At 42.7% G+C, this 26,884-nt stretch overlaps 1 protein-coding gene across 1 annotated transcript in view; it reads left to right on the top strand.

The window, feature by feature from the left end:
• REXO2 (RNA exonuclease 2) overlaps window positions 1-14,185 on the top strand; it is a 39,006-nt gene extending 24,821 nt beyond the window's left edge. The window contains exons 5-7 of the mRNA XM_033919434.1: window positions 1,162-1,270; window positions 3,291-3,344; window positions 13,769-14,185. Coding sequence (XP_033775325.1) covers window positions 1,162-1,270; window positions 3,291-3,344; window positions 13,769-13,889 — 284 coding nt within the window. The 3' untranslated portion in view covers window positions 13,890-14,185. The remainder of the gene's footprint in view (window positions 1-1,161; window positions 1,271-3,290; window positions 3,345-13,768) is intronic.
• Window positions 14,186-26,884: the final 12,699 nt, after the last annotated feature.

Below are 26,884 nucleotides of genomic sequence, written 5' to 3'. Positions count from 1 at the left end.
AACTGGGCCTCTTCTCCCTAGAACAGAGGAGATTGAGAGGGGACATGATCGAAACATTCAAGATACTGAAGGGGATTGATTTAGTAGATAAGGACAGTTGTTCACCCTCTCCAAGGTAGGGAGAACAAGAGGGCACTCTTTAATGTTGAAAGGGGATAGATTCTGTATAAACGTAAGGAAGTTCTTCTTCACCCAGAGAGTGGTGGAAAACTGGAATGCTCTCCCGGAGGCTATCGTAGGGGAAAACAATCTCCAGGGATTCAAGACAAAGTTAGACAAATTCCTACTGAACAAGGTCGTACGCTAGTAAGGCTAGTCTCAGTTAGGGCACTGGTCTTTGACCAAAAGGGCCACCGCATGAGCGGACTGCTGGGCGCGATGGACCACTGGTCTGACCCAACAGCGGCATCTCTTATGTTCTTAACAACTTGGAGAATTAGCTCTGATACTCACATATAAGATTTATCATTTAATATGCTGATAAAGATCAGGGAAAGAAGGGGGTGTTTCATTAATGACTGTCTGGCCCTGGGGATTTATCATCAGTTAATATTTTTTTCTTCATTATCCCTCCTTTGAGAGCAAATTGCAGAAAGAGAGAGGGAAGACATGACTGGGTTTATGCAATACCTATGGGACTAAGTGTTGTTAGTTGGTTAAAAAAAAAAAAGGGTAATATTTTATGACATGAATTCATGTCTAACAACTAAATACATTATAGTAGAATGTATTAATGTGTTGCCAGAATTCTTTGAGATCAGGTTCATCTTTTGGGAATGAGTAAATGTATTGGTTTTAACACATTGGCTTAGGTTAACAAACTTGTGTTTTCAGGGCTTCAGGAAACCTTCTAAACTTAGTTCTTATTTCCTGAAAACGTGGGATTTATGGTCATCTGTCATTAGATGAGCACTAATTTCTGCTATATTTTGTGCTGCTCTCTGCATTATATGTAGACTTCTCAGACTGAGGGTCACAAATGAACATGGCAATTAATGTGCCCTCAAAATGAACTTATTCTGCTATAGCTAGATGCTACAAAAAGGTAATACAACGTTTAGGTATATAACTGGAATATGTTAGATTCTTTGATGAAGGAAATAAAGTAGATATTGAAAATGTGCACATAGAAGAACTGACGTTTCCCTTTTTATTTTGTAGGCAACTCTGTGCATGCGGACAAGAAGTTTCTTGACAAGTATATGCCTCAGTTCATGAGACATCTCCATTACCGAATCATTGATGTGAGCACTGTTAAAGAGCTTTGCAGGTAACAATGTAGGTGAAAAGCGTAAAATTCTTTCACACTGAAATATATGCTTGAAGGGATGCGCAAACTTCATACAGTTACATGGGGGACCTTGCTGCTAACAAAGCAACAGCATTGAGGGCAATTAGAGAGATTTTATATTGTCTGAAAGACTTTGGCTTGGGCAGATACTCCATATAACTCATTCCAAAGGAAGGCTCAGACAACTGGATGTCAATTCTGGACCTCAAGTTGGTTAATGCAGCTCTGAAGGTTCTACACTTCTGCATGGAGACCATGAGGTTGGTCATAGCTGCAGGGACACCAAGGGAAGTTCTTGCCTACCTCAATTTGATGGAGGTACTTGGCAATTTCACGTGCTCGAGCACTTCCAGTTCTCTGTGCTCCCCTTCAACCTGGCCAAGGCATGTCACACTTTTACCAAGGTGGTGGTGGTGATGGCAGCAGTGCATCGCAAAGCTAGGATTCAGGTGCACCTAGATTTGGATTGGCTCATTAGAATTCCATTCAAGGAGGAAGGTGGTTTCAAGAGTGGTGCAACTCCTCCAAGACTTGGGCTGGATAGTCAACTTCAAGAAGAGTCAGCTAGAACACTCAGTGCCTGGAGTGTCTTGTTCAACACGGCCCTTGGCCAAGTGTTTCTTCCAGAGCCACACAGACTGAAGCTCCAGAAGCAGATTTTGGAACTGCTACAAAATCCGGCTCCCATGGCGTGGCATTATCTGCTCCTCTGGCTGCCTCCGGTGGTGGCTGCAGACGGCTGCCCTTTCCAGAGGCATGCCTCTTCGCATCTCCTCCTGGAAGATACAACTAGCACAGTAGATGTGATCCATAAATTTCCTGGAGCTCAGAGCCATTCGTCTAGCTCTTCTGGCACTAGATAAGTCTCTGGAAGGCAAGGCAGAGTCTTCTCGGACAATGCGACAGCAGTAGCATATGTCAACTGGCAAGGAGGCACCAGACGCGCCCAGTTGCACCTAGAAACTTAGCTCCTCTTCCGGTGGGCGGAAGCTTACTTGCAGATTCTCAGCCGCTCATGTGGCTCTCTCAGTTGCTCATGTAAACGAGTCTGGCTCTCTCAGCTACTCATATGAATGGGTTTCGCTTGCCTTAGATTGTCAGGATTTGAAGAATTCTTGGTCTCTTAGAGGAGCCTCAAAAAAATGAAGAGATAATATAGGACTGTCCTCAAGACCATGCAGCCTGGTTTAAGTCTCTGCTTAGTAGCAGGACATGTGAATAGCTATGAGTTCTATATATGGTTATTACTGGTTGCACAAGTTTGGATGTTTTTATGTTGCTTACTATTTTTGTAACAGAACCGAATTGTAGTGTTGGGGATTTTTCCCTATTTCCCACCTTCCAGTTATGTTTTTTACTACAGTGCTACTTGATTGTTTTTATACGAACTGAGGGGGCAGGAGCAGCTCCCTGGGAAGGAGGTGACGTTGAAAACATGATTGGCAGTTTTCTGCAAGTAACTTGCAAGTTGAGATACAGAGCCCTATTGTTTCTGGACCACTAGACACATCTACAAGAAATTAGGTTCTTACCTCTGTAATCTTCTCTTTCTTCTTCTGAAAAAGATGGAAGCTGTGTAATCAAAGCTATCATACTTTTAATCTGTTCTGAAGAATGTAAACGTGTGGGGCGGTTACTAGTGTATAACAATTTTTGGGCAGCTGTGATTGTTCAGTTGATCTACTATGCAAACTCTATTTGGGTGATAACATAGTGGGTTCTCTTTTTTTTTTTTTTTTTGGTAGGGGAAGTCAGTTGTCCACATTTACTAGATGGTATATCCAGCCCACAAAACTTACTTCACTTATGAATTTAAGCTATGTTTGAACCAAGAAGCAGACATCCATACTTGACCACATATACTTTAGCTGTAATCCAATAAAACTATATTACATAAAAGATAAATTTCTAGCATATCTTGATTTGGTGTCATAAAGATTGAATTTAGGAGTAGGTAAGCTGTATGCCTGAATCAATTGAGTTTTTCTTCTGTTCACAGGCGATGGTATGCTGAGGAGTATAAACTTGCACCAAAGAAGAAAGCATCCCACAGGTAGATGTGCCCCTCTTATGGAAATAAGGCAATTTTAAAAGCTACTTGAGCAAAATAGTATTGAACAGGTTGCTTGAAAATGACTCTCAAATCAGTCTGGCTAGAAGTGTATGTGCTTTTCTCACAGTCTAGCTAAAAGTATGCATGCTATGAAGTGTGTGCTTTCTGGTTTCGTTGTTTTTGTGGTGTTTTTGTTGGGTTTGGTTGGTTGGGGGTTTTTTTTTGTTTTACTTTATTTTTCATAAATTTTCTAATCTAATGGAATATTAGGTTCTTACCTTGAGGATCTTCTTTCTAGTAGAAAGGCATATAAACCTTGAACTAATGAGTAATTCACCTCTAGTCACAAGTTGTGTAGAAAGCATCATCTATATTTTTTCTCTCTCTGCTCTGCCTGCATCACAGGGCTGTGCTGTAGCCCTATAGTTCATACCAAAACAGTTGACAATTATTGTAAGAGAAGAAATAAGGAGGCAGGATACAGGGAACTCCCCAACCAAGCCCGTTCTGTTCTGCTGTGCAACAATTAAAATTTAAAAAAAATCAATACCAATAGAAAAATAAAACAAGGTGGAGCCAAACAAGCCACTTACCTGAGAGCAATCAGCACTAACACTATTATATAGTTTTCACAGGCTCTCATTTGTCTTTCACAGTAGAGTTAGCTCATCAATCTTCAGACCTGTTGGACAGGAGAAAATCCAGCATCTGGTAATACCTACCTGAGCCAATAAGCAGGCTAAATGCAATCTGATAAGGTGGGTCTTCAAGATTCATACGCCTTTCTACTAGAAAGAAGAATATCGAGGTAAGAACCTAATCTTCCCTTTTAGTACAAAAGGCATATGAGTCTTGAACCTGTGGGACATACCAAAGCAGTTTCCTGAGTCTAAGGCAGGGCAGATGAGCCTGCTACTAGCATTGTGGACCCAAAAGTAGTGTCCAGTTATGCCATTATATTCCCCCCCACCTAATAAAAGTTTGTGAAAGTATGGATGATGGACCACATAGCATCACTACAAATCTCCTGGGGCGTAAATGCCCAGGACTCCACTTATGAAGAAGCCATACTTCTCTTAGTGTGTGCTCTCCCAAAAAAATATTGGTGGCTGCTTACCACACCTAATGTATTCTGAATAAATAGCCCTGTGAATCAGTCTTGACATGAAAGCCATAGAATCCAGCTTCCCCAGGCGGCTAGGACTTGCTAGTACAAAAAAAAAAAAAGATCTGAGCAATGAAAATCATTCTTCACCTTGAGATAATGGAGAAGAACTCTCCTAATATCCAGCATGCCAAGACTTTTGGCCTTTGTCTTCAAACCCATGGCCAGGATCGCAGGCAGTCAAGCTTCTGATTTATGCAGAAGGCCAAGGCCACTTTTGGCAGAAAGGAAGATACTGCAAGCAGGGAGACACCAGTCTCCTTAAATCTGAGGAAAGTTCTCCACACAACAGAGCCTGGATTTCTGAGACCCTGCTCTCTGAATGATAACTAAAAGAAAAAGCTTAACTGTAGGATCCATCAGTGATTCTTCTTGTAAAGGCTAGGACGGAGCATTGCCAAGGTCCTACAAGATAATGTTAAGATTATTCATGGGGCATGGCTGTCACACAGGAGAATGCAGCTGCAGTGCTTCCTTCAAAATATCTGGCTATATCGGGATGGAAAGCCAAAGAACATTCTCCACTTGAGCTAGAAAGTGTAAGAGGCCTGCCATCTGCACATTAACCACCATGTCCTTCTTGAGCCTGTTTAGAAGACATGTAAGGACCATGGACATTGTAGCCTAAAAAGGCTCCACATTCTGCTTAGCACACCAGTGCTGAACATTTTTTTCCAAGCCTTAGCATAGACTGCAACAGTCACCAGTTATATAACTCTTAGAAGGGTAGCTATGACCCATTCCAAGTAGCCCTTCTGCTGTAAGGTCACGCACACAAATGCCATGTTGTAGGCCCAAGTGAACTGAATTCCCCCAGGGCAACTGGACCCTGCAAGAGAAGAGTTGGATGAAACAGCAGTTTGAGACACTTGTTCCTTTGAAGCCTAACCAAATCTGCATACTACAATTGATGTGACCAATCTGGTGCAACCATAATCATCAACCCCAGGTGGGCTGTTATTCTTCAAATGACCCAGCCTATTATGGGCCATGGGAGAGACCCATACAATAGCACTTTCTCTGGCCAAGGTTGTACTAGAGCACCCATGACAGTACTTCCTGGTTCAAACTTTGACTGAATAACTAACAGACTTTCTTGTTGGCTACTGATAAGAACATAAGTAATACCTCTGCTGGGTCAGACCTGAGGTCCATCGTGCCCAGCAGTCCACTCACACGGCGGCCCAACAGGTCCAGGACCTGTGCAGTAATCCTCTATCTATACCCCTCTATCCCCTTTTCCAGCAGGAAATTGTCCAATCCTTTCTTGAACCCCAGTACCGTACTCTGCCCTATTACGCTCTCTGGAAGCGCATTCCAGGTGTCCACCACATGTTGGGTAAAGAAGAACTTCCTAGCATTCGTTTTGAATCTGTCCCCTTTCAACTTTTCTGAATGCCCTCTTGTTCTTTTATTATTCGAAAGTTTGAAGAATCTGTCCCTCTCTACTCTCTCTATGCCCTTCATGATCTTACAAGTCTCTTATCATATCCCCTCTAAGTCTCCTCTTCTCCAGCTAAAAGAGACCCAGTTTCTCCAATCTCAGCATATGAAAGGTTTTCCATCCCCTTTATCAGACACGTCGCTCTCCTCTGAACCCTCTCGAGTAACGCCATGTCCTTCTTAAGGTACGGTGACCAATATTGGACGCAGTACTCCAGATGCGGACGCACCATCACCCGATAAAATGGCAGGATAATTTATTTCGTTCTGGTTGTAATACCCTTCTTGATTATGCCTAGCATTCTGTTTGCCTTCTTAGTGGCCGCTGCGCACTGTGCCGTCGGCTTCATTGTCATGTCCATCATTACCCCCAAGTCCTTTTCTTGGGTACTCTCATTTAATAACATCCCTCCCATCGTATAGTTGTACCTCAGGTTTCTGTAATACTTTACATTTCTCAACATTGAACTTCATCTGCCATCTCGTCGCCAATTCCCCTAGTTTGTTCAAGTCCCTTTGCAATTCTTCGTAGTCCTCTATAATAATAATAATAACTTTATTTTTCTATACCGCCATAGTCGGGCGACTTCTAGGCGATTCACATTGGAAGAAGGCTGGACAGTCAGCGAATGATAAGGAGCCTAAAACAGAAAAGTTACATAAACAAGTTACATATTAATTTAAGTTCCATGGGTAAAGTTCCATGGGTAAAGTTCCATGGGTAAAGAATACATGAAAAAATGAAGCTTCCTGAGAGATTAAATAGTGATTACGGGGGGGTTTGTTTTCGTTTAAGGGTGGTCTGTTTTAGTCAATGAATTTGTCAAATAGGGCGGTTTTTATTGCTTTTCGGAATGCATTGTAAGTCAGATTGGGTTCATTTATGCAGTTTCATAACCAGACTTGTCTATTCGCTTGGAACATGAAGGTTCTATCCAGGAAGGATTTGTATCTGCAGCCTGAGATCTTTGGGTAGGTAAAGATGTTTTTGTTTCTGGTTGTTCGTGTGGGGTTGTGCAGAATGAAGTGAGTTTGCAGGTAGGAAGGTGCTAGTCCCCAGACTTGTTTAAAACAGATACAAGCAAATTTGAATAGTATTCGTGCTTCTATTGGTAACCAGTGTAGTTTTTGTAGTAGGGGCTGATGTGGTCTTTTTTTCTCAGTCCGAAGATTAAGCGGACAGCGGTGTTTTGTACTAGTCTCAATTTTTTTACTGTTTTTTGTGGGATACCCGAGCTCCACTAAATAGTTTGGTATCGTCTGCAAATTTTATTATTTCGCACTTCGTCCCTGTTTCTAGATCATTTATGAATATATTAAATAGCAGCGGCCTGAGCACCGAGCCCTGCAGGACCCCACTCGTGACCCTCTTCCAGTCCGAGTAGTGGCCTTTCACTCCTACACTCTGTTTCCTACCTGCCAACCAGTTTCTGATCAATCTATGTACGTCTCCTTCCACCCCATGGTTCTTCAGTTTCCGGAATAGGCATTCGTAGGGCACCTTGTCAAAGGCTTTTTGGAAATTACATTACATTAGTGACTTCTATTCCGCCTATACCTTGCAGTTCAAGGCGGATTACAAAAGAGCTAACTGGACATTTCCAATGAAGTTACAATATTTTTTTGTTTTGTTTGTTTTTTGTTATAAAAGTGGTGAGAAAGCTAGATAAATTCCGGAAGAACTTGCAATTTGATAGTAAGATGACTGTACATTTCTAGGTAATATAACTTGAAATTGGATAGTAAGATGACTGTAATTTCTAGGTAATATAACAAATAGGTTACAAATAAGAATACATTACAGTTCAGGGATCTGTATTCTTGTTTGGTGTTTTGAGGAGGAAAAGATTACCTAATTGGAGCTTTGGGAAGGGAAATTACCTGGGAGGAGGGGGAAGGGGGGATTAAGGTATCTGGATAAATTTTTTGAAGAGCAGGGTTTTGATTTCTTTTTGAAATGTTTTGAGGTCACCCGTTGCCGTCAGCAGGTTGGAGATGGAGTGGTTAAGTTTTGCTGCTTGCGTCGCAAGAAGGTTATCAAACATCTAGATATATAATGTCTATGGGGGTCTCCTTTGTCCATCCGTTTGTTAATTCTTTCGAAGAAGTGCAATAAGTTCGTTAGGCACGATCTCCCCTTGCAAAAACCCTGTTGGCTGGTTATCAGAAGTTTGTTTGTTTCAAAATGTTTATTGATATTTTCTTTTATCAGTGCTTCCGCCATTTTCCCCGGAACCGAGGTCAGACTCTCCGGTCTGTAGTTTCCCGGGTCTCCTCTTGATCCCTTTTTAAAGATGGGCGTAACGTTGGCTATCTTCCAGTCCTCCGGGATCATGCCTGTTTTCAGGGATATACTGCAAATTTGCTACAGTAGTTCTGATATCTCCTCCTTTAATTCCTTCAGAACCCTTGGATGGATTCCATCCGGACCCGGGGATTTGTCAGTTTTTAGTTTTTCTATCTTCCTGTGTACATCTTCAAGGCTCACTTTCATGGATGTTAATTTTTCTGCTTGATTTCCATTGAAGAATTGCTCATGTTGGATGTGTCTTCGTTTGTGAATACAGACAAAAAGAACATGTTAAGTCTTTTTGCCACTTCTTTCTCCTCCTTCACCACTCCCTTCCTGTCTCAGTCGTCCAGCAGTCCCACCTCCTCCCTAGCCGGTTGCTTCCCTTTAACATATCTAAAGAACAGTTTGAAATTTCGTGGTTCCCTGGCTAGCTAGCCTCTCTTCATACTCTCTTTTGGTTTTTCGAACCACTCGGTGACATTCTTTTTGATACTTCCTGTGCTCTTTCCAGTTCCCCTAGTTTTGTCCTTTTTCCATTTCCTGAATGAATTTTTCTTATTGCCTATTGCTTCCTTCACTATTTTAGTTATCCACGCTGGGTCTTTTGTTCGACTCTTTTTGCACCCCTTTCTGAATCTGGGGATATACAGATTTTGCGCCTCGCTCACCGTGTTCTTGAGAAAAGACCAGGCATGTTCTACCGTTTGCCATTTTTGGGAAGTGTTCCTAAGTTTCTTCCTTACCATTTCCCTCATTGCTTCGTAGTTTCCTTTCCTGAAGTTGAAAGTTGTCGCGATGGTTCTCTTTCCTTTCGGTATTCCTACCTCAACCTTGAACTTGATCATGTTATGATCGCTGTTTCCCAACGGTCCCACTACCTCTACTTCCTTTGCAGGACCCCTTAACCCATTTAGGATTAGATCCAGAGTGGCATTTCCTCTTGTTGGTTCTCTAACAAGCTGCTCCATGAAACAATTTTGTATAGCCGTCTCCCTAGTGCATTTTGATCTTCCAAGACTCCAGTCTATCCCGGGGTAGTTGAAGTCTCCCATAATAACCGTGTTACCACTTTTGCATTCTCGCTTCATCTCGGCTTCCATTTCTTTATCGATATCTCTGGTTTGCCCGGGTGGATGATAGCATAGGCCCATCTTTGTTTCAGGCTCTTTCCATCCTGGTATTTTAACCCATAGCGATTCCAGCTTGTTGGTCGTCTCTGCTGTGTCCATTTTTGTCGATTGTATGCTTTCTTTTATGTATAGGGCTATTCCACCTCCTTTCTGTCCTGACCTGTCCTGGCGATAGAGCTTGTACCCCGGCAGTGCTGTATCCCATTTGTTTTCTTCATTCCACCATGTTTCAGAGACTCCAATGATGTCTATGTCCTCTGCATTGGCCATGACTTCTAATTCCCCCATTTTGTTTCTTAGGCTCCTTGCATTAGTATATATGCAATTTAGATCCTGGTATTTTCTTGTCTTCATTTCCTTTCCCAGTTCTTTGGTCTTTAGTTTCTTCTCTTTTGTTACAATCCTTCTAACCTCCTCTTCTGGGTTAGTCGACTCCTGTAATTTGTCCATTGTTTCTTCCCAGCCTTTTTTCCCCTCAGTATCTTCATGGGATACCTTCTTCCGAATCGTCGACGCTTGGTCGACTGTCAGCTTTCCCTTTCTTCTTAGTTTAAAGCCTGTTCTATTCCTCTCCTGACGTTGTTAGCTCCTCCCTTTTAAGGGGGAGCTTCAAGTCTGCTTCGGGTGATGTCAGGGAGTGGGTGAAGCAACCTCTCGCCTCAGCCCCTCACCCTCTGCCTTCTCTCTGCTCCCTCGTGCCTTCTTCGCTGGATTTTCTCCTCTGCTCGACTTCACCTGCTGCCCTGAACTCTGACAAGCTGGATCTTCAGAAGCTGTGCAGCGTTGGCTCCTCCCTTTTTAAGGGGGAGCTTCGAGTCTGCTTTGGGTGATGTCAGGGAGTGGGCGGAGCTACCTTTCGCTTCAGCCCCTCACCCTCTGCCTTCTCTCTGCTCCCTCGTGCCTTCTACGGTGGATTTTCTCCTCTCTCCCTCCTCTGCTCGACTTCACCTGCCTGCCCTGAACTCTGGCAAGCTGGATCTTCAGAAGCTGTGCAGCATTGGCTCCTCCCTTTTTAAGGGGGAGCTTCGAGTCTGCTTTGGGTGATGTCAGGGAGTGGGCGGAGCTACCTTTCGCTTCAGCCCCTCACCCTCTGCCTTCTCTCTGCTCCCTCGTGCCTTCTACGGTGGATTTTCTCCTCTCTCCCTCCTCTGCTCGACTTCACCTGCCTGCCCTGAACTCTGGCAAGCTGGATCTTCAGAAGCTGTGCAGCATTGGCTCCTCCCTTTTTAAGGGGGAGCTTCGAGTCTGCTTTGGGTGATGTCAGGGAGTGGGCGGAGCTACCTTTCGCTTCAGCCCCTCACCCTCTGCCTTCTCTCTGCTCCCTCGTGCCTTCTTCGGTGGATTTTCTCCTCTCTCCCTCCTCTGCTCAACTTCACCTGCCTGCCCTGAACTCAGGCAAGCTGGCAAGCTGGATCTTCAGAAGCTGTGCAGCGTTGGCTCCTCCCCTTTTAAGGGGGAGCTTCGAGTCTGCTTTGGGTGATGTCAGGGAGTGGGCAGAGCTACCTCTCACCTCAGCCTCTCACCCTTTGCCTTCTCTCTGGTCCCTCGTGCCTTCTTCGGTGGATTTTCTCCTCTCTCCCTCCTCTGCTCGACTTCACCTGCCTGCCCTGAACTCAGGCAAGCTGGAAAGCTGGATCTTCAGAAGCTGTGCAGCGTTGGCTCCTCTTCGAGTCTGCTTCGGGTGATGTCAGGGAGTGAGTGGAGCTATCTCTCCTCAGCCCCTCACCTTCTGCCTTCTCTCTGCTCCCTCTTGCCTTCTTTGGTGGATTTTCTCCTCTCTCCCTCCTCTGCTTGACTTCACCTGCCTGCCCTGAATTTTGGTTTGATGTAGACTTGGACCCCTTAGAGGACCTCCAAGATCCTCTCAGGGGGGACAGATGCCACTGACGGGTGTTTCATAGAACCGCAAGCTGGCAAGAATGCATCAGTGGGGCGCACTCTTCCCGCTCTTTTCCTAAGCATCAGGATATTCACAATGGAAGGCGCTGGAAATGTTTTTTTTTTCCAAGGTCCATATTTCACCATGCCCATGCCCATGATGTATCCCATCCCAGAAGGGGATAGCGATACTTTGACGTCTCCTGTGGGGGGATATAGTGGTCTTGTCCATTGTGTGTCGGCATATGGTGCCAGTTGAGGGCGACTCAGCTTTGTGGGACTCTTGAGGATCGTCGGATAGATTCTCTTCTTAAGCAGAGTTTTGATGTGGCAGCCCTGGCGGTCCAGGCAGCCATGTGTGGTGGTCTGGTGACTCGGTCTTGTTTTTCGGTGGTCCGAGCATGTTCTTTACTGGGAGTCTAATGACTGGTCCTTGGTGGGGCACAGCCCCCGTTCCATCTGTTGTTCTTTCGGTATTCTCATAAAGAGTGCTTTTTTTCTGCGACATCTCATGTTTTTAGTAGGGTTGGGGAGATTAAAAGAACAGCAGCTTTTGGATCAGCTGGCGTAGCTGAAGGTACTTCTCTTAGACAATTTCCAACAGTATTGCTCTATCTTAGTTGTTACTCCTGTTCGGAGTATTGTTGCTATTATAATTCACACTTATTAGTTTATTAGTTCTTCTTGGCTATTCGGCAGACTGAGTGTATTTGAGACTGCACAGCCCACTTGTACTACAGCCAAAAGTTTGCTCAGTCTCCACCTGCTGGTCAAGGTGAGCTATTACCCATCAGTGAGCTTTGCTGGTCTGGAGAGACTAAGGGCTCCTTTTACAAAGGTGCGCTAAGGCCTTAACGCACGCTAAATTCCCAAGCGCGGGGTAGATTTTCGGCTACCGCACACTATAGCGTGTGGTAATTTTTTGCATGCGCTAAAAACCCTAGCACACCTTCGTAAAAGGAGCCCTAAACGAAAGAAAATTAACAGGTAAGAACCTAATTTCTCTTTTTACCTGCAAGTTTTGGTCTAGGAGGGGGGTATGAAAATTGTTGATTGGTAGCCTGAGTTCATGACTTAAAATCATTTAGATCACCTGGTGAACCATAGTCTGAAAGTGTACATTCTAAGAATAGCTGACCTTAGCTCTGGGAAAATATCATATATACTCTAATATATACCGAGGTACCATTATTGCCCCCCTTTTAAGGGGAAAAATGGCAACTCGAATATAAACAGAGGGTTTCTATTCTACTATTCATTCCCTGTGATTCCCTTCCTCCCTCCCTATAGTCTTACCCCCCCCTGCTGCCGCTGCAAGTCCTCCTGAATCATCAGGCTTTTGCTGCCATGGTCATGCTTGTGCCCCAACCCTCACCGGAACATCAGCTAGCACTCCTTCCCTCCATCACAAGCGAGAGTAACCCCTCGCCCCCCCAAACCTACTATGATTTCATGGTGGCCTAGCTGCACATTGGGGCAATTCCCACTCACTCCTGCCCATTCTTCCTTCTCAGTAAAAATGGCAACTGAGACTTCCAACAGAAACCTCTTGAGAATGGGCAGGAGTGAGTGGGAATTGCTTCTGCCCAATATGCCACTAGACAGGAAATCATGGTAGGCCTGGTTGGGGGGGGTGCTATTACTCTCGCTTGGGAGGGAAGGAATGCTAGCTGATGTTCTAGTGAGAGTTGGGGCAAGGGTGGGGATACAGGCGTTACTTTCACTCGGGGAGGGAGCACTAGCTGACATTCCAGTAGGGGTTGGAGCAAGGGTATGGGTACATGCTGATCGCGGCAGCAAAAGTCTACTGTTTTGGGAGGGGGGCAACTTGCAACGGAGGGGAAGACTTGAATTTTTGGCCCCAAAATCTTATATAAGAGATGACTCGGTATATAAGTCCAAGATTTAGATTAGATTAGAGTATAAATGGTAGTTCATGCTTCCTTTTATTTCCCTTCCCATGCTGTTAGAGGGGAGGAGCTAGAAAGAAAGATGATATGGTAGAGATCTTGGGAAAAGTTGGTGCTTGTGGGCTGCCAGAGGTTGAGATGTTAGGTGGAGGAGGTTAGTTTAGGAATGAAAAATAAAGGAATCCCCTAGTCCACCTTAAAAACAGAGAAAATTAGGAAAATGAAGCCTAAACACAAAATAGTTATGAGAAGTACAAAACAGGGACTTTTTCCTATATAATTTTCTTCACTTTTGCACTTTTTGAGCTGGAGTGTTTAAAAAAAAAAAAAATATTCCAACTTCGTTGTAGCAAAAATAAGCAACAGAATAAGTTTGCAAGAAATCCATATTCCTACACTCGGTATCATGGGAGCATTAGTTCAATTAGGTTTGATGAGATGTTTCTGTTTGCTTTGAGAAATGTCTAGGTTTTTGATTGATACTCTTTTATATCCTTGTTCAGAAACATTTTCTTTCTTGTGCTGTTTAATAGTTACATCTTTTTTATTATTTAAATAGAAGGTTGAACCCACTTTTTAATACGAAGCTTTTATAAATCTCACAGAGCGTTGGGTGACATCCGGGAAAGCATCAAAGAGCTGCAGTTCTACAGAAGTAATATTTTCCAGAAGAAAACGGATGAAAAAAAAAGGAAAATAATAGAAAATGGGGAAAGTGAGAGCTGAGACATTGTCCTAGGAAAGGGTTCCTTAGTTTTGAGAAGGATCTCTTTGTATGTTTTAAGTTTGCTGTTGCCTTCGAATGAGACCGCTCGCTTATTGCATCTATAAGTTGGAATTGGATGATTTCCTTTATTTAATTTTTTTCTGTTTAACTTTGGGCACTGTTCTTCTATTTAATTGCCTGTATTTCTTTTGTGTTTGGGAGAGTGGGCCATATCTACTGTTTAATACACCTCTGCTGTTAGAAAGTATTTTGTTTTTGTTACTGAGAAAAAAAATACATATATTTTAAAAACTGAGCTGTGTGTGTTAGTAGTTATACAAAAAAAAAACAACATACATCACTAATAGCAGAGAATACACAAGGCTCTTCCCAAAATAAATCATACTCTGACAAGTAACTTAATAATAAGGGCTCCTTTTAAGAAGGTGCACTAGCATTTTTAGCGCACACACTGGATTAGCGCACGCTAGCCGAAAAACTACCACCTGCTCAAGAGGAGGCGGTAGTGGCTAACATGCGCTATTCCGCACGTTAAGGCCCTAACATGCTTTCGTAAAAGGAGCCCTAAATAAAGGTCCTGGACCCTCATATATGAACCAGAACATACTGTGTTACAAACCAGTAGCTCACGCATTTGTAGGTATAATCATTACTCGTTTTAAAGTTTTTTTGTGTGTTTTTTTTTAAGTTTTACATTTGCAAATGTCTTCTTGAAAAAGTAATTTAGCTTAAATCCATTAAGGTTATCCATACTAACATGAGTCTGTGTTGGAAGAGATTTGCATCAGGGAAGTGGCATAATTAAGTACCTGAAGAACAAAAAGAGGAGGATCAGCCTCTGTAAATAGATAAACCACCACCAGAAGCAGAGGTGGCCTGAGAGGGAAGCAGTGACTTTGCTGTCTGATATTGCTTGAATAGAATAGCCAGTAATATCACATCCAGTGCTTCAAGTGATAAATATAAAAACCTGATATGGCAATGTTTCAGAAAGTGTGCCTGCGTTGGGGCTCCAGAACCTGTATTGAGGCAATATTAATGCTCAACTTGCTGCCTGAATGCTTGAACAGCTCAAGTGTGTATTCCTGCTTCATGCAATGCAGATGATTGGGGCAGCAGTAGATTCGATATATTGTTTGATATTCTAATAAAGCAATCTGTAATACGTTGAACTGTAGGGTCACTGCTTTCCTCTTGGGTTTTCACTACTACTGGAGGTGACTACATAACCAAATGACCAGCGGCGCTGCAGAAGACCTGAGCTGAGAAGGGAGCTTGGATTTCTTAACAAAGCAGGTGCACAGGGACTCGCCAGTCTGTCAGCCCAAAGGAACTTTCTATGATGTTGCTCTTGAGTCGTCTTAGCTAAGGTGTATATTCTGCTAGTTGAGTGCTGCCTGCCATTATGTCATTCCCCTTCTGCAGATTGCACCACTTTGCTATGACAGCATTCATTGGGGTATGATGGTCCTGTGGAATGAAGAGCAATGATTGTATTTGAGAACCTGTGAGCTAGCAGTTTGTAGCATAATGCATTTTGAATCAGATACAGGACTGTGGGAAAAAGTGACTAAAGTCTTACATCTAAAATGTTAAGAGAAGCTGATTTTCAGATTGCGAATGAGCCCACGACATGAAAAAAGTTACATTTCATCGGGCAAACAAATTGTTTGCACTAACAGAATTCATTAAAAACCTTTGTTGTTGTTGTTTCTGGAGACTTTAGTTGCCTTCCTTTAGCTTTTCATATTAAATTACTGGCTAAATATGTATATGGCATAGTAATGCAGGATTCAGAAAATTTCTTTTTTTTTTTTTTTTTAATTCTTTATTCCTTTTATAACTTATATCAAGTGTACAGTAAATATCACACAATTATAATACAACATCACTTGAAAAATCTTCAATATCATACACCAATAAGATTTAACCCCCACCCCCTCCCAAATTCATATGTAACTAATATATACCACCTGAAAATAATATCTTATGACAATCATATATATATTCTTAATCGAAAACCAAGAACCCCCCCCACCCCAAATCCACATGTGTATTAAAATTGGAAAAAGTGTAACTTATTCATTACTATAATTTAATAACGGTCCCCACACATCCTTAAATTTATTATAATAACCTTTTTGAATTGCCAACGCTCTTTCCATTTTATACACATGACAAACTGAATTCCACCAAAAACAATAATTCAGTCTTCTACAGTCCTTCCAATTATATGTTATTTGTTGGATGGCAACTCCTGTTAATATCAAAAGCTTCCTGGTTTGAATATCTGTCCTTGCTGCTCTCACTGTCTCCAATCCAATGAAGACCGAGTTGCTCAGTGCTTGAATGGCTGCATTAGTCTCAGTCTTACCAAGTTTTCAAGTTTATTAAAAATTTGCTATACCACCAAATGCAAATATCAACTTGTATTTTATTTTATAACAGAAACTGGGTACTTGGATGCTATTACAGAATTTGTGCTCAGTAACCACTTAGGTGACTTTTAAAGTGTTGCTGCCATGGAGGCAATTCTGTAAGTCAACATCTCCTTTTAGCACCATACTTTGAGATCCTATTCTGCAATGTTATCTAGGATCCCAGATACCATTACAGAATATTAGTGTAACCTGGCATTAACAAGTCACACATTTAGATGCCTGCAGTTCTACCAGCCATAGACCTGATATAATTACAGGTACCCAAACGTTGCAAGAACATGCATAACTTGCAGTATTATATCATTTATGCATGCAATTAGGAGCTCTGACTATGTTCCACCCAGACTCCTCCCACCTGTACATCTTGTAGTTGCACCCTATAGCACTTATGACATTAGCACTTGTGACTTAAAGGGACCTGTGAGCTGCCAGATTAAATATAAATTGTTTTGGGGCAGAGATGGCCAGCACATTGAGTGTGGTGGCGGAGTAGGGGTGAGGGGGATTGGAGATGCTTAAGTGGGGAACTGGCTTGTTGGGAGGTGATGTGGGAGGCTTACTGTGAATGGGGATGGGAGGACTTAGATATTGCTGGGATCAGGTACTGAGATGAGAGACTGAAGATCATGTGGAAAAATAAAAGGGAGACTTGTAAGAGGAGCGGAGGCTGAGTGTGTGTGTGGGGGGGGGGGAGTTGATGTGGCACTGTCTAGTGGGGACAACACAAATAACAGGGCATAACAGACTTTCCAAGTTCTGGACAGTGTGAATATTTATATAAGCAAGCATGATGAAAAACTTAAAAGATAGTTAACAAAAGACCAGGAAATTATATAGAAAGAGGGAAGAAGAAGAAAATAATAAATATATATAATATGTAACTTGCTGGGTAAGCAAAACATAGGGAAAAATTAAGTACACTGACATTAATAGAAAGTGAGATGAAAATTCTGAGCTCTTGCTCTCTCTATTTGTTTTCAGGCTTTAGCTAAAAGATACTTTCCCACCTGAAGCCTGTTTTTTTTTCTGTGTTCTTTGATTAAATTAGTAAGCTCAGGAGATTGGTAGCAGGAGCGTCTGGCTTCTGGTCTTATAATAAAGATATATGATTTCACATTCCTGAGCGGGAAGAAGTCTGTATGTTAAAATCCATATGTGCTTTAATAATTATCAAATATGGGAAACATGAATATATGAGTGAAATTTGGGATCCCAAAGAATGAAAGATGACCAATTGTATGACAGTATGTGTGGTATTTAACTAAAAACTTATATTTTATGAGGTTTAGACTTTGGAGAATCCAGATGAGAACATGTGGAGGTTGACCTAGCTGACCTTTAGCCAAGTCCAGGGAAGATTGCTATGGAGATTCTCAGTCCTTGACTAGATGGGAGGCCCAGCATGGGAAATAGATCAGCTATTTGACCCTGCCTGGTTTAGGTAAAATGATTTAAATCTAAATTTAAAATATAAGGTTTCCTAATTTAAGAATATTTTCTGTTCACAAACTGTCATTTTTTCCACCAGGCAGAGAACTGTGATTTTTTTTTCTAGTTTGCACTTAAGAATTTTTTCTTCTTTAATAATATTTCTGCTTAGAATATGTTTTATACTGCTTTAGTAAGCAATGGCCGAATTGTAAAGGCAAATTAGCTTGCATTATAATTCAGTACTTTGGACATATTTGTTTATGAAAGATATAATATTGTCTATCTACAATAAAACATATTTCCTGGCCTTTGGTAAATTGTCAGCTTTATTATACTAAGCTAAGAAGTTCTTTTAAGATTTTATATAATCCTAAATACACATTAAGAATATTTTAGAAATTATTGTAACAGAAATATATATTTAAGTTTTATACTTTGTAAAAAAATTTTCTGTTCAGAACCTAAGAAATTTCTTTGTGTAAAATAGTACCTCCTTTTAAGAGATTGTGGTAGCTGAGCATTGGAAGACTGAAGTGACGTGCCACCAGTCATTGTAATAGTATATAAGCAAGTCACCAGCCTATGTTGGAGGGGGAGAACCACTCTCCACAAGGACCACTTAGTCCTTGGGAAAGACTCCCCCTTCACACACAGAATGTTTACGGAGTTAAGGTTTATGGAAATGCATGTAATGCATATAATTCATTGGCAATTTAATTCTAATTTTAATCTCAAGTTTAATTTAATATAATTTGAATAAATATTATTTTTATGAAAATATGTCTGTGTATGCGGTATTGGCATAAAGTACCCTATATGTTGGGTCGCAGTGCTCAGAGTTGAGAGAGGAAGAGTGATAAAAACATAAAAATAGCCTTACTGGATCATACCATTGATCCATCTAGCCCAGTATCCTGTCTTCACGGAGGCCAATCCAAGTCACTAGTGTCTAGCAAAAAACCCAAATAGCAGCATTCCATGCCAATCCAGGGCAAGCAGTGGCTTCTCCCATGTCTGTCTCAACAGCAGATTATGGACTTTTCCTCCAGGAACTTGTCCAAATCTTTTTTTAAATCAGCTATATTAATTGCACTTACCACATCCTCTAGCAATGCATTCCAGAGCTTAATTATTTTCTGAGTGAAAAAATATTTCCTCCTGTTGGTTTCAAAAGTACTCTGTAATTTTGAGTGTCCCATAGTCTTTGAAAATCTTGATGCAGTAAAAAAATCGATCCACTTGTACCTGTTCTACACCACTCATGATTTTATAGACTTCAATCATATCTCCCTTCTGCTGTTTCTTTTCCAAGCTGAAGAGCCCTAACCTCTTTAGTCTTTCCTTATATTAAAGGAGTTCCATCCCCTTTATCATTTTGGTCACTCTTTGAACCTTTTCTAGTACCACTATATCTTTTTTGAGATGAGATCTGAACGGAACGCAGTATTCAAGGTGTGGTTGCACCACTGAGCAATAAAGAGGCATTACAACATTCTTAGTCTTGTTTTACCATGCTTTTTCTAATTATGCCAAGCATCTTGTCTGCTTTTTTGACCGCCACCACACATTGACGGAAGGTTTCAGTATCTTGTCCAAAATGACACCCAGATCTTTTTCTTGAGTGCTGATCCCCAAGGTGGACCCTAGTATCCGGTAACTATGATTTGGATTATTCTTCCCAATGTTCTTCTTTCATCTGTTGTCATGGTCCATGCCCTATCTCAAATGCAGCTATGAAGAGTATGAAGGCAGGTTGTTGCTAGCAGTCTTGTTGGGAGAGAGGCACACTCTCCATGTATTTCTGTTGATCTAATTTTACTAAGTTGTTTTTCCACCACAGAATAAGTGAGGTGTGGCAGCTCTTGGAAGGGATATCTAATGTGCGAAAGGACACCTCTCATACAATCTTCATATTCCATAATTATGGAAGACAAACATATACTTCAATAACACTGAAGTCCAATGAGGCAATATTCTCTCTTGGGTGTATGAACAAGAGTCTAGTCTTCTCTGAGAGCAGACATGACACTCCTTCTACAAAGGCCTACCACCCATCACAGAAAAAAAAGCTTATCCCAGTCAGATTTTCACCTACACATCATATCAAAACCTCTGGATCCAATAAATCTGGCTACCCTGTTTGAAGGTAGTCCCTACTTCCCACTGCTGCAAACTAAATCTAATGGGGGGGGGGGGGCATAACTGATTGATTGTTTTTGCTGTCAGACTCTCTCTTTTGGTAGCTCTACCAGCATGTTTTCCCTCTCTTGATGGGGCTATTTAATCTATTGCCAGTGAAAATGGAAAAACACTTGAGAGAAGCTAGCTTCCACATCACCAGTCTCTATTGGCATTTCAGTCCAAACGTTTTTTTGCTGTGGGCAGCTGCCCCTCTGGCCCTAGCTAAAGCCCTAAATTCAGTACATCCATACAGATGACAAAACCCAAGTGCACCTGTAACCCTGGCCCTTCCTCTCATTTCAAATATGGCAGACAGGCCATCAGGGCTAGGTCCTTTGTATGAAAGCAGACAGTCCAGTCCTGGAAAGTGAGAACTCTTAGCTAGTACTAAAGAATTAAACTTTTAAGAGTATCAGTACCAATAAGTGGAACTTAGGAGCATTGAAAGACAGTAAGAAACAAAATGACAAGAACATGCTCTTATTTTTATCCTGGATCTCAACACTGTCCTTTGAGGCCTTGACCTTGTCTTTCAGCTTACTGCAGTGTCAGTGAGGCCAGCTGACACACAGCAGAAGTAGTTTCTCCAAAACATTTCTTTAATGCTGTGCAGGGCCGCCATCAGGGCAGTACCACTAGTCCTGCATTCAGGGGCCCGGAGCTGACAGGGGGCCCGGGCTCCCCCAGGTTCCTAGGCCACAGTCTAGGGGGAGGGGCGGTCCGCCCCAAGTGGACAGGAGAGAGCTGGACGGGGGACCCGTGGAATTCAATACATCTTGAGCCGCGAGGCTCGTCTTCTGTTCCTGCCTGCCCTGCCGCTCACATATAGCCAATCGCAAGTGTTCCCCGATGTCAGCGCTGACGTCGGAGGGAGGGCTTAAGCAAAGCCTGCCCTCCGACGTCAGCGCTGACATCGGAGAATACTTCCGGTCGGCTATTTGTGTGCGGCAGGCAGGCAGGAACAGAAGACGAGCCTCACGGCTTGAGTTTCGTTTTGCTGAGAAAGTTGCAAAGATGGGCTGGGAGGCAAACGCGGAACACAAAAGGGGGGAGGGAGTGCGTTTTGGACACAAGGCATGAACTTGGGAGAGAGGAAGGGAGGGAAAGAGATGCTGAGGTGGGGGAGGGAATGGGTTTTTGGACACAGAAAGCATGGACTTGGGAGAGAGGAAGGGAGGGAAAGAGATGCTGAGGTGGGGGAGGGAATGGGGTTTTAGACACAGAAAGCATGGGCTTGGGAGAGAGTAAGGGAGAGAAAGAGATGCTGAGGTGGGGGAGGGAATGGGTTTTTGGACACAGAAGGCATGAACTTGGGAGAGAGGAAGGGAGGGAAAGAGATGCTGAGGTGGGGGAGGGAATGGGTTTTTGGACACAGAAGGCATGGACTTGGGAGAGAGGAAGGGAGGGAAAGAGATGCTGAGGTGGGGGAGGGAATGGGGTTTTAGACACAGAAAGCATGGACTTGGGAGAGAGGAAGGGAGAGAAAGAGATGCTGAGGTGGGGGAGGGAATGGGTTTTTGGACACAGAAGGCATGGACTTGGGAGAGAGGAAGGGAGGGAAAGAGATGCTGAGGTGGGGGAGGGAATGTATTTTTGGACACAGAAGGCATGGACTTGGGAGAGAGGAAGGGAGGGAAAGAGGTGCTGAGGTGGGGGAGGGAATGGGTTTTTGGACACAGAAGGCATGGACTTGGGAGAGAGGAAGGGAGGGAAAGAGATGGTTGTGTACACGGGGAATAGAAGAAAGGAGAATTTTTGGTCATAGGGAGGGAGTGAGGTACAGATAGTGGCATACCAGGGTGGGGGGGGGGCAGTCCGCCCCGCCCCAGGTTTATGTCCCAAGGGGGTGCACAGCTGGCCACCCTCCAGTGTTCTCCCTAGGCCGGCAAACTGCGGCTCTTTAGCCACTTGAGTGCCACCGCCGCCATCGGGAACAGGCTGGCGCCAAGTTCTCCCTGCTTTTCCCTGTGGGGCCGGCCAACTCTCGCCACTCGCGTCAATTCTGACGTCGGAGAGGATGTTCTGGGCCATCCAATCGCTGCCTGGCTGGCCTAGAACGTCCTCTCCGATGTTAGAATTGACGTCGGGAGGCGAGAGTTGGTCGGCCCCGCGGGGAAGAGAAACAGGGCGAACTCAGCACCGGCCTGTTCCCGATGGTGGCAGTGGCAGCCTATTCCCCAGTGGCGGTGGCAGCATTTTCCCAATGGTGGTGGCATAGGGGAGGGCAGGGAGAAGAAAGAAAGGGGGGACAGGAAGCCAGAAAGAAAGAAAGGGGGCAGGTGAAACAAAGAAAAATGGGGCACGGAAAGAGAGAGAGAGAGAGAAAGACAGACATACAGAACGAAAGAGGGTGTGGAGAGAGAAAGAAGGGGGCAGGGTGAGAGAGAGAAAACCAGACATACAGAAAGAAAGAGGGTATGGAGATAGAGAAAAAGAAAGAAGGGGCAGGGTGAAACAAAGAAAAAGTTTGGGGAGGGAATGAGGTCTGGAGGAGAGGAAGCATACAGGAGGCTGAAAGAAGGGAAGAAATATTGGATGCACAGTCAGAAGAATAAAGTGCAACCAGAGACTGATGAAATTACCAAAGGTAGGAAAAATGGTTTTATTTTCAATTTAGTGATCAAAATGTGTCTGCTTTGAGAATTTATATATGCTGTCTATATTTTGCATTATGGCCCCCTTTTACTAAACCGCAATAGCGTTTTTTAGCACAGGGAGCCTATAAGCGTTGAGAGCAGTGTGGGGCATTCAGCGCAGCTCCCTGCGCTAAAAACCACTATCGCGTTTTAGTAAAAAGGGAGGGGGAATATTTGTTTATTTTTGTATAATTGTTATTGAGGTGACATTGCATAATGTCATCTGCCTTGACCTCTGAAAACCCGCGGAATATAAATGATAATTAACATTTTCTCTGCGTACAGCATGCTTTGTGTTTTTAAAATTTTATTGTTGGTAAATCATTTTGACTTGGCCGCAAAGGTAAGGGGGAGGGAGGGAGGGGAACTGCTGAAAGACATCTAGTAATCCTTGAAGGCTTGACTGTGCAGGGAATTATTTTTGTAAAATCATGTTTTGTTATGTGACTGGCATTATTTAGACTTTAATTTCTATGAATGAATAGAATGAAAATGATATAAATTACTTGCTTGTTTTTATGTGCGTGTGCTGAAGGAAAGTGGAGAGAGAGTGGGCTGAGGACGCTGAAGGGAAATGGGGAAGAGAGAATGGGGAGAAGACGCTGATTTATAAATTGACAATTGTACAGAATATTGTTTCTTTTTTATATTCATCCATAGCTGCATGTTAATGATGTGCTCATATGCACTTATTTATCATCATAACATATACATCATCATTAACATGCAGCTGTGGATGTGTAAGGACAGGCTGAGGAGGATTGATGGGAAGGAAGGAAGGTGCACATATCAACATATCGTACATTTTTAACATGCATGATGCAGCTATAGGCAAGCAGAGGAGGATGGGATCATACAGATGTGTATGTTCAGATATGCGCTCAGATGTGTAGTTTTTTGTGATATATTTATTAAGCTTACAGTATTTATAAAAACACATTTAATACTTGTTACAAAAAATATTGTGCAATTGTGATCTACTTCTGGCCTACAAAGGTCAAAAGAAATTCTTAACTGAGATTTTACATTCAAAAGTGAATTATAGCTACTAGCACTATTATTTATTAGTTATTTATTATGCAGATGTTTGTTAGTTTGTTATTAGTTCAGTATTAGACATATGCTAATTTAGAATAGATAGGTATAGATTAGTTTAGGTTAGGTTAGGGCCCTGCTGAAAGAGTCTACCTTGAAGTGGTTGCAGGCTTACAAATCTTTTGGTCAAAGAGTGCGGCGACAGAGAAAAGTATGTATGTATTCGGCCCCTGGAAGAAGGGGGAGTCGGGGGGGAAGGGGTGCGTGGGGGGCCCAATAAGATTGCTCAGTAAGGGGCCCAGAAATTTCTGATGGCGGCCCTGTTGCTGTGAGGGAAAAGAACATCTGTACTATTTTGGCTTGGGATATTTTGACTTGATAGTTGCCTTGTGTTCTTTTGGCCCGCTGATCCAGTCAGAACTAGCCTCTGTACTAGGCTATAACACTCTAATCCTTCTTGACTAAATGGCACAATGCAGCACCAGAAGTCTGTGGTGTTCCTGGTCAAATTTCTTAGTGTTATACAGTAGAAAAACTGCAGTGTTCTGAACTAGCTAATTATTTTTATTTTTTTTTTTAACCAAATCAAGAGGTGAGTTACAGTAATCTAGTCCATTTATGGCAACTGCAAGGAGCAAAGTCTTCAGTGCTCTAAGGATTTTTCTTAATAAAATATAAAAATGTATTATCCCAATTCTTAGAGATCCAAAGTGCCTCACGTTTCTGAGGATTCAAGATTAGCTTTGGCCCACTAACCAGTTAGCCATCTTGTCCAACTTATCCAACTAGGGGAATGGGCGACAAGATGGCAGATGAAGTTCAACGTTGAGAAATGTAAAGTAGTACATGTGGGAAGCAGAAACCCGAGGTACAGCTATACGATGGGAGGGATGTTATTGAATGAGAGTACCCAAGAAAGAGACTTGGGGGTAATGGTGGACATGACAATGAAACCGCCGGCACAGTGCGCAGTGGCCACTAGGAGAGCGAATAGAATGCTAGGTATAATCAAGAAGGGTATTACTACCAGAACGAAAGAAGTTATCCTGCCGTTATATTGGGGGATGGTGCGTCCGCATCTGGAGTACTGCGTCCAATATTGGTCGCTGTACCTTAAGAAGGATATGGCGTTACTCGAGAGGGTTCAGAGGAGAGCGACACGTCTGACAAAAGGTATGGAAAACCTTTCATACGCTGATAGATTGGAGAAACTGGGACTCTTTTCCCTGGAGAAGAGGAGACTTAGAGGGGATATGATAGAGACTTACAAGATCATGAAGGGCATAGAGAGAGTAGAGAGGGACAGATTTTTCAAACTTTCGAAAAATAAAAGAACAAGAGGGCATTCAGAAAAGTTGAAAGGGGACAGATTCAAAACGAACACTAGGAAGTTCTTTACCCAATGCGCTTCCAGAGGGCGTAATAGGGCAGAGTACGGTACTGGGGTTCAAGAAAGGATTGGACAATTTCCTGCTTGAAAAGGGGATAGATGGGTATAGATAGAGGATTACTGCACAGGTCCTGGACCTGTTGGGCCGCCACGTGAGCGACTGCTGGGCACAATGGACCTCAGGTTTGACCCAGCGGAGGCATTGCTTATGTTCTTATGCTATTGAAAAATGGAACCCCAAGAATTGTGCAATATAACAAGTCATGACAGTGCACAAAAGCTGACACACGCAAATCACAGGACAACCCCCACTATATCCCCCAGCAATATCCATACAATACCTTCTCAAAACACTACAATTTGGATTCTGTTCCTTTTAAAGATAGTCCAGCTGATATTCAAAGCAATTTAAGGAGGCAGGAAAAGCTCACCAAACTACTGATATTTCGTAGATCAGGGATGGCACTGGAGAGGGTGCCAGCTATATTTAATGGAGTACCGTAGTTTCTTATATATGAACTTCAGCTTTGGAATCACCCAGACCTGAATTGCTTACTTGTAATGGGGGTTCTCTGTGGACAGTAAAGAACTGGAGTCATCTAAACCCACCAGCCAAGTCCCCTCATTCTCAGTGTCTAAGCTACTTTATGGACTGAGGTAGAAAGGTATTTCTCAAAAACATAGAAGCTGTCATGCATGCTCAGAGAAGCTTCAAAATTTCTGGGCATAATAGAAAAGCAGATCTGGGCAGCACCAATGACATCATTTAGACCTGTGGCTCCATTCCCCACTGTCTGCAGCAAACCCCCATTACAAATAAGCAATTCTATTTTTCTTCCTGTTCCTTTGGGCTTCCAGGTAAGTCAATAATCGGGGATGGAATGTGCTACTATGATGCTGTATTGACAGCTCTCGGGATTTTTCTCTGATTTATCTCCTCACTTTACCTTAGTTCATTCACAATTGTGATATTTGTTGCATAGGGGCTGGGGAATCCTGTGGTCATTGGTTCTAAAATCTACTAGGTGCTGTGCAGTGACTTACTCCTATTGTGGCACCTTTGTGCATTACATCTCCAGCTGACTTGGGGACAGAAACTCCAAGATGGGAACTGAACTTAGGCCCTTCATATGTCAGCTAGTCTGGCATCCTGACCCTGCATGTATGTGTGTGTGTGGAAGGTGTAAGACATTGAAAACATAACTAATCCAAAACCATCTAAATGTCCTTGATGTTCCTTTAATATTCTTTTAAACTTTTTTTTACTTTTTTTAGGCCTCAGACTAGCCATTAGGTGCCATGCATTTCTATGGTCACCAAACAAACATGGCAATGGCATCCTCATTAGCCCCATTATATATTTTTTCACATTTTTCTTATTTAAACTGCTCAGTGCTATTTTTCTTTAGTGTCTCATAAAACTTAATTCTTAAAATTATTATAACTTAATTGACTTATCTTAAGTCAGTCTTGTCTCGTACTATCATCGGGAAAGGACTTGTCATTCCGACATGTTTCGCCTTCTGGCTGTTTCAAGAAAAGTCCCCCCTTTTTCATTAAGCATTATACAGATCGGGATGGTTCGAACAAGTTTGAAAAGGGGGGCTTTTCTTGAAACAGCCAGAAGGCGAAACATGTCGGAATGACAGGTCCCTTCCCGATGATAGTACGAGACAAGACTGACTTAAGATAAGCCAATTAAGTTATAATAATTTTAAGAATTAAGTTATATGAGACACTAAAAAAAAATAGCACTGAGCACTTTAAATAAGAAAAATGTGAAAAAATATATAATGGGGCTAATGAGGATGCCATTGCCATAAGTTTGTTTGGTGACCATAGAAATGCATGGCACCTAATGGCTAGTCTGAGGCCTAAAA

This window comes from Geotrypetes seraphini, chromosome 13 (assembly GCF_902459505.1).
Source record: "Geotrypetes seraphini chromosome 13, aGeoSer1.1, whole genome shotgun sequence".
Taxonomy (NCBI): domain Eukaryota; kingdom Metazoa; phylum Chordata; class Amphibia; order Gymnophiona; family Dermophiidae; genus Geotrypetes; species Geotrypetes seraphini.
Note: the sequence above shows the minus strand (reverse complement) of the source record. Positions and strands in the feature narration are given on the sequence as shown.